Source organism: Manis pentadactyla, chromosome 7, assembly GCF_030020395.1.
Source record: "Manis pentadactyla isolate mManPen7 chromosome 7, mManPen7.hap1, whole genome shotgun sequence".
Lineage (NCBI taxonomy): Eukaryota > Metazoa > Chordata > Mammalia > Pholidota > Manidae > Manis > Manis pentadactyla.
The window spans coordinates 68668444-68682291 of record NC_080025.1 but is presented as its reverse complement, the minus strand read 5'-3'; the positions used below and the strand labels follow the sequence as shown (position 1 = coordinate 68682291).

At 33.8% G+C, this 13848-nt stretch overlaps 1 protein-coding gene across 1 annotated transcript in view; it reads left to right on the top strand.

Annotated features, from left to right (window-relative positions):
• The window catches only part of SEMA3D (semaphorin 3D), a 186486-nt gene that overhangs the window by 120228 nt on the left and 52410 nt on the right, over positions 1-13848 (top strand). Inside the window, exon 8 of the mRNA XM_036931702.2 lies at positions 7296-7438. Within this exon, the coding sequence (XP_036787597.1) occupies positions 7296-7438 (143 nt within the window). The remainder of the gene's footprint in view (positions 1-7295; positions 7439-13848) is intronic.

The window sequence follows — 13848 nt, the reverse complement described above, 5'->3', positions numbered from 1 at the left end:
AGGATTAATTAGATCATATAAGGAAGTCTGTTAGAAGACAATTTTAAGAGCAGTTCAGTGTTAGTATTATAATCACCATCATTATTATTATTCCTGAAGGTGAGAAAGGCAGGAGGTGGGACTAACACACTGAATGCTCTGATTCTCTGATATCTATAGCATTTTAAATTGTTGGCCATCTTTTCCTTCTCTTTCTCCAAGTTTCATAATTCTGTGAGCTCATCAATTCTAATAGTTTCAACTGTTCCCTGTGTTCTAGTGTTTCCTACAACTGCATTTCCAACCTTTTCCTGTAACTGAATGCCCTTAAAAATATTTATGTGAATGTCTTTCATTTTCATCTTAGATTAAAAGAAACTGGTAGTTTAATGTGGGAATCAAGTTATTTAAGCCTTAGTTTTATTGTGCCACTAACGTGCTTTGAGATTTTTACAAGTTGTTTGTGATCCCTTTCTTGACTTTCTTCAAATATATACAGATACAGATATAGATATAAATAGATAAGACTAATTAGATTTAAAATTTTAAATCCTTTGAATCTAACTTAAATTTATCTTGATTTCCCTTTTACCCTGCCCTTCAATACCAGTTTCCTGACTTTTATCTATCATAACTTTCTTAACTTTGTCCACCCAGTTATCTTGAAGTTTCCTCTCCTTCGTCCTCTTTATCTAATCTATCACTAAGGGCCTTTACTTCCTTCTAAATAGCTATTGGCCTTGTTCTTTCCATGGCCACCATCTTCCTATAGGTTTTTTTCACCTCATATCCCCGTCTTTTCTGCTTCAAAATTATTTTATATAGTATTCATGCTAGTTACCATGTTAGTCACTTTTAAAGTATTTAATTTACTGGCATAATACTGAGAGAAATGCTCATCCGCTTAACATATGGAGGTAGATTAGAAGTCAGACATAGAGTCCATAGCAAGTGGATGTGAAATTGAAACATAGGTATGTGTTTCTTGCTCTGGACACATTTATGACGCAGTACCTCAACCTGAATTCTGCTCTTTTGGTTTCACATCCCTATTCTTGCAGCCTCACTAGAAACAGGGTCCATGTCTATATGCCATGTTGGGCAGCAGCTAACTGAGGATGTGGGTCTGGTTGCAAGAAGTCAGGTAGATAGGTAAATTGTGGTTAGGCAAGTGATATGGAAGACCAGCTGAACTCGGGGTTAGTGTGAGCCTTAGATCAGACATTTGCTGAGGAACAGGATGGCCAGAATTGATAGAGCACAGTGCTTCAGGAGACCTGATCAACCATGAGCTTCTCAGTTCATGAAAGCTAAGGCACAGAAAAGGAGAAATTTGAGAAACAATGTAAAATTCTTATAATAAAGAAGTACCTGACATGCTAAGGCAAAAGTTTGCCTTGTTAGGGGGCATTTCTATCCTCCATTTGCCACATAAAGTCAACCTGTGCTCCAAAGATAAAAGTCAGTGGTACCATCCAGCTGGAGTCAGGAGTATGGTATGACAAAATACCATGGTTGTTAAAGGAACTGTGGAGGTTATTGGGAATAGCTGTTATCTCAGACATTACCTTATTCAACCTCATATTCTACAAATTGAGACTCAACATAAAGAAGCTATATCCAGATCTCCTAGCTGCCAACCCCATTCTTCTATTAAAAGACCAAACTTCTGACAAGAGTAGCATATCAATCTGGAAGCCCACCTGACTGCCATTTTGGTGGCAGTTACTGGATACAAGCTCTGTTTCTTCCTTAACATTGGATCCTACACAGCACAGTTACTGATACAGGCTACTTGCTGTAAAGCTGCACTCAAATATAGTGGACATGAGCCACATGTGGCTATTTAATTTTAAATTAACTAACATTAAATACATTTAAATTTTGGTTCCTTGGTTACATTACTTATATTTCATGTGCTCAACAGCCACATGGGCCAGTATCTAACATACTGAACAACACAGATACAAAACATTTCCATGATCACAGATATCTCTATTTGTGCTGGACTAAAGCATACTTGTTTATTGATATAGTATAGCCCGCAATCACATAATGCTACATGTGTGTAAATTTTCTTACTATTTGCTTAACTTGTAGATATGAAGCTCACTCCTGGGTTCCATAAAACTTGCTAGATTGAAACACCTGACAGATATTTAATATTTCAAATAATGGGTTCAATATCAATATCTAATTAGTTTCTCCTATATTTTGTTACATCATTGTATTATTTACTTCTGGTTAGACAGTTTGATAATTTTTTTCTGTTAAAGTTTTCTTTTTGTATTTTCATTTTTAGTTTAAAATCCTACTTTTTACATGTCTGTGATGAACTAAAGTCTTGTAAATATAAACTGATATTTTGTTAATATTAATAAACTACAAAAATTAAATCGAATTTGCAACTGAGTAGATAAGATGCTGATTTTAAATAACTAAACTTTTAAAAATATGATCCCACATGAATCTTTTATAAGTCCCTTTTTTATCACTGAACCACTTAGGGAGTTTAAAATCCTTGATGCTTGTGTGTATGCCATGTTTTGTTCTTTGCCTTGCCTAGAATCAGCTAACCTCTTCACTTACCAGTCCAAGAATCCCTGTGAGAATTCCTCTAGGACTTTGTCTAATCCAGTTTCAATAGACTTAAAATGTAGGACTCCTGCTTCCTTTTTTGAGGAACTAATCTGTCTGTTAAATACCTCACCCAAAGAATGAAAAATTGCAAAGATGAAATACTGTGGATAGATCAGATGAAGCCTTAGATGGGTTCCACACTTTTCTAGATCAACTTAATCCTAGAACGGATCAGGAAATAGGAATATAGACACAAGCCAAAATGGTTACTTCAACACTGTTGAGTTTTTGTGAGAATTTTAAGATAGGACTAAGTATGACCATTTGGAAAATGAAAACAATGATGCCTCAGATGCATATGTTTTTGTTTTCTTTGCTGGAGTAGATGAGAACTTTTGTTTTAAATTTCATTTTCAACATATGGAGGCAGTTTCTTTTGAAGTTTCTCTTGGAGTGCTCTGTTGTCTATAAATTCTCTTTCCACACAAAAGGATAACATTTTTAGAAGGTGGTAGGAGAAAGATATTACAAGGAGAAGTACAGGAAAATAAGGAGCTCACTATCTAGTATGTCATGATGTAGGTCTGCTTATCTGGGTAAAAAAAAGAGATTCAGAGGGAAAAATGAAAGTAATATGTCCTACGGGCCATGTGGGTCTGTGCCATTTTCATTTGGCAGTGCCTTGATGTCATGCTAAGAGTTCATTTGTGAAAACGCATGATTTCAAACTCCAATCCTATTAGGGCCTGTTTCAAATGCCAAAGGGGAAAATGTGCTATAATAAAGCCCAGGTGTCTATTGGTATGATTTTAAATTATTTAATTCAACAACTATGCATATTATATACTGATTAAATGTTACCTGTTTTTACCCAGATTTGGCAGCAAGTCAGGAAAGAGTTTCTATCATAAAATGCTAACATCAATGTTCAAAGACAGGACCTGCAATTGTATCTGCAAGAAACTCTATTCTTGAAACTTGTATTTATTTTTAACTCATAAGTATGCTCATTATTTAAATCATAGAATAGAAAACTATTTGATACTAACTCTTTTTTCATAATTAGATTTCTTCATATAATAAACATTTGGCTTAAACTCTTTCATCATTCAATTTTTCCTACAGTTCTTCAAAATAGCATTCTTACAGTACTTGAAAAAGAACCAACATTGAAAAGAGAGTTCAGTAAAACCAATAGTCATTGCAGAAACACAACAAACCTTTCATGTTATATATTAGTTGAAAGTTAAAAGAAATTTAACTTGGAAAAGCATCTGTTCTGTTTCCCACACTGATGTCATGAATGAAATTCCTGGAATTTGGATTGGTGTAACTCTACCTTCTGATTATTTCAAATGGTCATAGCTTGCAACACCTGGATAATGTTTCTCATATCTAAAGTAGGTTGTTCTGTAATAGGGAGTATATGAATTGTCTTGTACTCCTTTTAGACTGTGTACATTCAGCTCTGTTGTAGAATCGTTGCTTTTGTTGAACTCTGTAAACAAGCAAAGATCTAACAATTGGTTTATGTAACCACTTCACCCATCTGAATGTCTGGTGAAAACTTTACAAGCAACCCTCCCTCACACTGGAATTCCTTTTACCTGTAATTATTTTCAGTTTCAAATCACTGAGTTTCATTTTCTTTCTGTGTAAATTTTGTATGACTATGTTATTTTTTAAATTACAAACAAAACTCAATAATTAAGTAGTTCTGATAGCATACTAACATTATGAAGATCATCATGCCACGTGTATAACTTCTACTTAAATTATATTTAAGTGCTACAAAAAACTCTATTTTTGTTAGTCCCCATTTTTAGTATATTTGTTAAGATAAAACAAACCAGTGATATTCCTATGGTTTCTGTATATTTTCAGTTTTACACCTTTTTTGGTCCACTCTAATTACTTAAGAATTTGTATTTGTTATCAGTCCCTGTGCCCCATGCCCTGTCTGTCTGTCCATGCATCTGTGTTATTGGCCTTGGGTTAATGAGTCTTAGCTATATCTTTTTTCCCATATATGGAATGTCAGTGTACATAAAAGGTTTCAGTGACTCTTAGACTTAGATGCTTATAAGAATCACCTATAAGGCTTTATTTATTTTTGTATTTCTATATTTTTATAATACACCTGCCAGTGCAGCTGGAGATTTTCATCCAGGTCAGTAGCATTGAATTTAGGCATCTGTAAATTCAAAAAAGTTCTATGGATTATTATTAATGCCTGGTCTATGTTTGTGGGAGCCCACTGCTGGTTGTCTTTTTCTATTCACATTGTTGCCATCTCCTTTCAAGTCATTGAAAACATCAGGATTGGGCCTTCTCCCTAGTCATATCTTGGCCATATGTTAGTATTTCTTTAATCCAGATTGTAACTGGTTTAAAGTGAAGAGTCAGTTCTTATTCATTTTCATATTCTTTGATCGTAGCAGCTTTTCTTAGATCCTAAGTGCCTAAATATAATAGTAATTAAATATATTTTTTGTTGTCATGAATTTGCTGAAATTCTAATGCCATACATGTAGGAAAATTTATCTCCACAGAGTTTTGTTTTTTTTTTAAAGAAAACATAATACATTAAAGTAAAAAATTACAAGTGTTAATTTGTCACTACAAAAGATTTTTAACTTTGTTCAGGGATTCAAAACCAAATGTCTGTGATTTACCAACAATTTAAAAGAGGGAGTGGAGGGAAAAATACACAAACCCTGAGTGGAATTGTTAATGGACCTTACTATTTTAAGATTAATTAGAAAATAAATTTTTAAACCCTTTACATGGTTTTTCTAAACTGTAGTTTTTAAATGTAATCTAGGACCATATCAAAGTGAGATTATCAGGACTATAAGAATCCATTGGTTCTAAATTCCAGGGAAAGAATAGAGAAATAATAAAGAACAAAGGGGAGAAAGTTTCATGCATGTGTTTCTCCCTCTCTTTTCCTCTCAAGACTTACCATTTAAGAGAGAAGAGATTGGATGGGAGACCCAGGGCTGACACAGAGAGGCTGGGATGGTAAAGACTGAACTACCCAACACTTGGAATCAAACATTACATTTTGTCTATTGAAGAAGTCTTGTTTACTGAGCTATTGACTAACTGCTCTAGATTTACAGGGGGATGATTTTCAATACTCCTGGGGTACATGGCAATAAAGCAATGTTGATCTTTTTTTGCCTCCCACTTTTTCTTTTTTTGGGGGGAAACTTTTTGTCTTTTCTTGTTTCTTGCTTCTCCTTCCTAAACTGCTCTGTGCTTCCTTCTAGGTATCTTGTATTTCCACTTAACTGACCTCCTTCATTCCCCAGGGACCTCTCTCTCTCTCTCTCTCTCTCTCTCTCTCTCTCTCTCAATAACAACTGCTTTACTTTAATCAAAAGGATTATTTCTGAACTAGTATTAGTCATTTATATATCTGTTAACTGGTTAATTCACAATTTTTAAAAATAACACTTAAAATGTCCAATACTTATTAAATAAGGAATTAGTAACCCAAATTGACTTGTTTTGATGCAATGCAAATTAATAGTTTCTGTAAACAAAACTCACTGTGTCACAATGCTGCCTGAAATGCCTATCATCCTTCCCTTCCTTGATGCACCCCCTGTAGGACTCCATTTCTGAGTTTCACTGAATACAGAGTTCTCAGCTCTGACCTGTATCACATAATATTGTGATTACTTGAACTGAAAATATACAGAAACTATAGGAAAGTCACTGGTTTATCTTAACAAATGCATGAGTTTAAAATGGGGACTAGCACAAGTAGAGTTTATCATAGCACTGAAATATAATCTGTAATTAATCCAATGACATTTTTTCTCTGAATGTGTATTATGGAATCTTGCCATGCCAGTATGTTTAGAACTACTTTGTTTTTAACTACATATTATTCTAACAATTGTATGGATATACTCAGTATTCCATCATTCTCTTGTTTGTGGTCATAATGATAATAATGGTTATCATGCCAACCATCATCTTAATAATAAATAACATTTATTGAACCCTAAGTATGTGTAAGGCACTACCAGATGGTACCTGCTTTACATATATTAATTCACTTGGTTGTAATATCAGCTATCCTGCTAGGTAGATGATATTGTTAACCTCATATTAGGTATGAGAAAACTGAAGCATAGAGAAGATAAATAATTGGTCTAAGGTCTCCTTCCCGGTAAGTGGCAGAAGCAGAATGTAAATATGGAAAGAACGTCGCCAGAGCCTACAGTGGAGTCGACTCAAGCACCATTATTTTTATTTCTTTTTTCCTTTTGGCAGTTACACAAAAGGCAGCAAATAGCATCATAATATATAAAAATTTGGGATATGTTTATAGTTTTTCCTAAGTTTTTCAGAATAGACATTGTGGTTAAAAAGGAGTGACTCCATCATACAAAAGAAAAATATAAAGTCATGGAGTCTCCAGGTTTGAAAGCACTTTCTAAGTAATTTACTTAAGTTGCAATAATTGTGACTGTCAGCCAGTCGTATTCTCACCTGCTCTCTGGAGTTACAAGAGAACTTGTTCAGGACCTCTTCTTGCTAATACCTGTTTCTACACTGTGTCATATTTATTTGTGTATATGTCTCATTTCCCACATTCCTCTCACAGTTCATTTTCTTTTCTTATTCTGCTGCCAAATGTTTTACATACAAAAGGTACCAGTACTATTTGGCTGAATTATTTCACTATTTTAATTTATAGCTTTTTTTCTTTTGAACAGGAGCAAAATTTATTGGAACTTTCCCCATCCCAGATACCTATAATCCAGATGATGATAAAATATATTTCTTCTTTCGTGAATCATCTCAAGACGGCAGTACTTCTGATAAGACCATCCTTTCTCGAGTTGGAAGAGTTTGTAAGGCAAGATATGTTTCTTTTACTTTAGGCATTTATGTATATGTGTGAACTGTTAATCATCTAGTGTTGAAGTAAAAGTTACTGTCCATTATGCATAAGTAGTAGGATATGTTCATGCTGCCTTACATGTATAATTTTTAGTTAAAAAAATCAGTTTTTGCAATATGACAGGTTATTTTTTCCAGTGCCTGAACTGTTACCCATATTTGAATTAGATTTCTTTAGCAGATATGACAGGCTATACTTTGCCAGTTATTACTATAACCCATAAGATCACTGCATTGTCCAAATGCATGGAAATTAAAATGTTTTTATATCTTAATCTTATTTTGAAACTGAAAGTAGCATAATCACCAGAGTAATTAGACACTAATAAAAGAATCATATCCTGTAGTTTTATCAAAACACATCACACAAGTGAAATTATGTGTCTTTACATGGATCAAATAAGTTGAAAATATGGTTATAGTATTACTATATTTTCTAGAACACTAATCTAAATTAGGTTCTGAGAGAAAATGGGAAAAGGAGGGAAAAGGCAATTAAACCAAAATGCAAAAAGCATTTATTCCAAAGAACACTGCAGTTAGTTTTTTAATATTGTGATTTTATGTAAATTATAGGAAAACAGAAACTCTATGAAATACTTCCATTTTGTGCCATCAAAGTTCTCATTTGAGTGAATACAAGCTTTGTAGAATAATAATGCTACTGGAATCATACTTTTGACTTCAGGATATCATTTTTTTAGTTGGATTTTTCTTCACTAAAGTAACTTTTCTTAAATAGCCAGACACCTTCAGCATAAACCAGTTATTAAGAAGAAGAGATGTTAAGTTAACACATATTCAGTGGGAAGCTTTCTTTGGTCCTGTACAAATTTTTAATTTTTCTTCCATCTGAGCCTATCATTTTTTTGTCTCAATTTGTACCCTCAGGCTTTTGAACACTTTCAGGCATAGAAACACAAGCCATCACTGCTTTTAAAAAGAGCAAATTAAAACATAGCTTTTGAAGGAGGCCAACGTGTGAATGCAGATCATTCTTTACCTAGCGTCCTACTCAGTAACGCTATCTCCCACTGATCCCTTCACCCCCAGGGGACAGATTCTCTAAGAAGCATCCTCATTCTTTCAGTCTAAGAATTCACTGTAATTTCTCTTGAAGCCTCTTGCCTAGAGCTGAATAGCCATTGAGTAGTCATAGTGTGTTAGCGATTTGAAGCATGCCTTATAACAACAGTATCTCCACTCTGAAAACCTGTGCTGTGGATTGACATCGTTTCTATAAATGAGCTATGTTAAATATGTCATAAGAGCTTTACGATCAATTAAATGTATTTCAAGAGTCACTTTCTGATGAACGTATATAACAAGGGTATGTTTTGTGAACCAGCTCAATTCTTATTTTTTGATAGGTCTAATCCATGTGGTAGAAATTCATTTATAACAAAGTAATGTTTTTATTCTGCTATTAAATAAACTGCAAGTTAATCTGAAATGTGGAGAACTATATTAAAGAAAATTTTATTTGCTCCATTTATATATTTTTATATTAAAAATATAATCTAGACTTTAAGTGTCACCATGGGATATTTTATTTAAATTATGAACAAACTCCCATAGAACTGAAAAGGCAGAGAGAATTTTAGTAGATGAGTCTTCCCACCACAGACACTCTGAGGCCACACAGCAAGATTTTGTCATGCTATTGTGTTTGGGTAAAAAGCTAACAAATTGTAAGATCAAATAAGGACATGTGATGGATGAATTTCCTTTTTAAAAAGATATAATAGAAGCCTCACATTAGTGTATCTCTTCACTCAGTCACTGTTTCCAATTAGTACCATCTTCAGAATTTCCCAGTACACATATGTTCCCTTGGTCAAATGTTTATAATATTTGGCTCTAATTACATCTTTGTAATTTCTTAATTACAGAATGCCCTGCCCATGTTTTTAACTTTACTTATTAATTTAGGAATAAAGTGTGGCAAAATGTAAGCACTTCTAAGTGGAAATTTCACTGAGATTAAAAATGACCTGAAATTTATAAAAACTGTTACATCCTGCAACACAACAGGTTTAATTTAAAAACAACTATTCAGCATCATTATTGTTGCTGTGATATATTAGTGTTGCATAAAAATAGTCTTCTGACATTTTATGCAACAGATTATTCTCTGTTGTTTCTTTTTTACTACCATGGAGTTATTATAATAAATATTTATTATGGTTTCTCTATTTTCAATAAATAATTACAGAATGTATGTTTATGTTATGAAACAAAATTGAGTTCAACAGGTAGATGCAAGGATCTAAGAAGGAAGAGATCTTGTTAGAATTAAGAATTAACTGTTTACACTTTAGTAAGTTTATACAGCATTTCAGTAATGTGGAAGTCCTTTATAATATTTGTTCCACTAGGATATTCCCACCGTACCTGTTTATTTGGAAATATTTAGGTTTTATTATTCTGTTATTGTTTTCATTTTTAACTGATAACCTTCAGCCCAATGAAAACCTATTGACAATTTAAGGGCTCCCTATCTCTTCAGCTGCTAAGCAAAAGGTGTTTTATTGACCTGTCAAATATATTTACTATTAGACTAAGTAGTATTTGCTGATTTTGGGGTAGGAGGTTTTGGAAATAGGAAAAATTTACACAAAAACGATTAAAGAATTGTTTTCAGAATAAGGGTGAATCTTTTCAAATTTGTAACCCAGTAACTCATTATTTCATCATTTCATTATTTCTACAGTAACAACAAAATAAAACATCTGTGCAAAATGCAGTATACTAGACACTAAGATATAAGAAAGCCATGTTCCCCCTCTTAAAAAAAAATCTAACGGAATAGTGAGGTAATAGAGACATAAACAAATAATCACAATATAATGTGATGCAGGTCAGAGCTGAGGACTCCATGCATTCACTGAAGCCCAGAAATGGAGTTCTACAGAGGAAGAAGGACTATAGCAAGGACAGAAAGGAGGATGGGTGTTTTAGGCAGCATTGTGACAGTGTATTTTGTTTACAGAAACAGTGCAGTCTTGTAAATGGAACTTGAAGGGTATGTATGGGGAGCAATGTCATTTGAGATTGGAGTGGTAAGTCAGAAAATAAGAAGTCTTAATTTGCCATGTTAAGGACTTTGAACTCTACCCTGTAGGCGATGAGACGTTATAAATGATTTGAGGAAGAGAAATGACTTGATAGGTAGATATATTTAGCAATAATTTGAGGAATGCTTCTGGTTTGAGAAGATTTCAGACTGGGAGACCTGTGAGGTGATTCCTTAAGGAAAATATGAATAAACAGAATAGAATGAATAGAATCTATGTATAGATTTTTAAAGGTCTTTAATTTATTACTACTCTTTTGTTAATTGCTTAGTGTAGACTAGTGCTATCCAATAGAGCTTTCTTCAGCTAACATCACATACTTAATGCCGAAAAGCTGAAAGCTTTTCCTCTAATATCAGAAACAGGACACGGATGTCCACTCTCCCCACTTTTATTCAACATAGTACTAGAAGTCTAGCAACGGCAGTCAGACAACACAAAGAGATAAAAGGGCGTTCAAATTGGTAAGGAAGAATTCAAACTGTCACTGTTTACAGATGATATGATATGCATGGAAAACCCTAAGGACTATACCGAAAAACTATAAGACACAATAACTGGATTCAGCAAAGTTGTAGGATACAAAATTAATACACAGTAATCTGTTGCATTCCTATATACTATCAATGAACTATCAGAAAGAGAAATCAGGAATACAGTTCCATTTACAATTGCATCAAAAGAATAGAATACCTAGGAATAAACCTAACCAAGGAAGTGAAGACCTGTACTCTGAAAAGTATAAGACACTCATGAAAGAAATTAAAAAAGACACCAATAAATGGAAATCTATCCCATGCTCATGTCTAGGAAGAACTAATATTGTCAGAATGTCCATTCTGCCCAAAGCAACTTACAGATTCAGTGCAATCCCTATCAAAATACCAATAGCTTTTTTCAAGGAACTAGAACAAATAGTTCTGAAATTCATTTGAAACCACTTTTTTCAGTGAACTAGAACAAATAGTTCTAAAATTCATTTGAAACCACAAAAGAATTAAACTGTATTACTTTCTAACCCCATACACAAAAGTAAACTCAAAATGGATCACAAACCTGAATGCAAGACATGAAACCATAAAATTCTTAGAAAACATAGGCAAAAATATCCTGAATATTAACATGAACAACTTTTTCCTGGACACATCTCTTCGGGCAAGAGAAACAAAATAAAATATGAACAAGTGGGACTACATCAAACTAAAACTTCTGTACAGCAAAGGACACCATCAGTAGAACAAAAAGGCAACTTACATTATGGGAGAATATATTAGTAAGTAATTTATCTGATAAGGGATTAAAATCCCAAATATATAAAGAACTCATATACCTCAACACCAAAAAAACAAATAACCCAATTAAAAAATGGGCAGAGGATCTGAACAGACACCTCACCAAAGAAGAAATCTGGATGGCCAACAGGCACATGAAAAGATGTTCCACATCACTTGTAATCAGTGAAATGCAAATCAAAACCACAATGAGATATAACCTCACACTGCTTAGAATTGCCGCTATCCCAAAGACAAGAAATGTGTTGGCAAGGAAGCAAAGAAAAGGGAACCCTCCTACGCTGCTGGTGGGAATGTGAATTAGTTCAACCATTGTGGAAAGCAATATGGAGGTTCCTCAAATAACTAAAAATAGAAATACCATTTAACTCGGAAATCCCACTTGTTGGAATTTACCCAAAGAATACAAGTTCTCAGATTGAAAAAGACATATGCACCCCTATGTTTATCGCAGCACTATTTACAATAGCCAAGATACGGAAGCAACCTAAGTGTCCATCAGTAGATGAATGGATAAAGATGTGGTACATATACACAATGGAATGTTATTCAGCCATAAAAAAAGAAAGCCTGCCATTTACAACAACATGGGTGAATCTAGAGGGTATTATGCTCAGTGAAATGAGCCAGGTGGAGAAAGACAAATACCATATGATTTCACTTACTTGTGGGCTATAAAAACAAAGAAAAACAGAAGAAACAAAACAGCAGTAGACTCACAAGACACTGAAAAGTGAATAGTGATTCCTGGGGAGGGGTTGGGGTGAGCAGGTGGGAAGGGTGAGGGAGATAAAGAGGCACAAAAATTCTCAATCATATTATAAATTGGTCATGAGGATAGTAGTGTAGCATGGAGAATATAGTCAATGATTCTGTAGTATCTTTCCATGTGGACAGTAACCGCACTAGAGGGGCTGAGGATTTAATAATATGGGTAACTGTTGAACAACTCTGTTCTATATTTGAAACAAATGTAAGACTGCATAACAATGATACTTCAATAAAATAAAATAAGGGTAAAAAATGATTTAAAAAAAAAGAACTTTCTTCAATGATGGGGATATTCTAGATCTGCACTCTCAAACACAGGAGCCATGTGGCCTTTAGTGTTGACTTAGGACTGATATGACTGAGGAACCAAATATTTAATGTTGTTTAATCTTAATTTTAATAGCCTTGTGAAGCTAGTGACTACGTTATAAATATAGACTATCAAAGGATTCATTTCCTTGGTAACTGACCCTGTGCATGACACTACTATGAACAGTAATTGTATAGAAGTTAAAAAGAAAGAAATGACACTTGTACTCACTGAGCTTACATCCTAATGAAAAATTTATGTATTAAACAAGAACACACACAGATTAATATAGAAGTGTGTTAAGTTCTATAGTGGAAAAAAATCACAGGGTACAATTAGGAAAAAAAGAATGGACTTTGGTTATGGAAGGTCTGTCTGAGAAAGTGACTTTTGAACCAGATGTTGAAAATGATTAGGAAATTGTAGGGCAAAGGTGACAGGGATGGGGAAGAATATTTCTGGCAGAAGGAAAAGCACATGTAAAAATCTCAAAAGTGAGAAAAAGTATTTATGACAGGAGCATAACAAATAAATGGATAATAGGATATTGATTGCTTTCCTTTGAAAACATACAGAAAATTTCAAGAAGTCTCCAGAAGTCTTATCATCCCTGTTTATAGTTAGGACTGACTGGTAATGCAGATACTGACTCCATGATATATGAAAGGCTGCAGTAAGTCCCTATCCTATTAGATGTGTGAATTTAATTCTCCCTTTCTCCCATACCAGAAATTTTGATACTTGCCCTGTAGACAGGTACTCTCATATTTGTAGTAACTGTGGTTTTCAGCAGATAAGGCAGAGATTAGGAAATTGCATAAAGAGATACCTTCTGATATTTGACACATGAAACACCAAAAAGTATATGGGTATAGATCTTATATTTGGACATATCAAACCTGATTTGGTGCTGGGA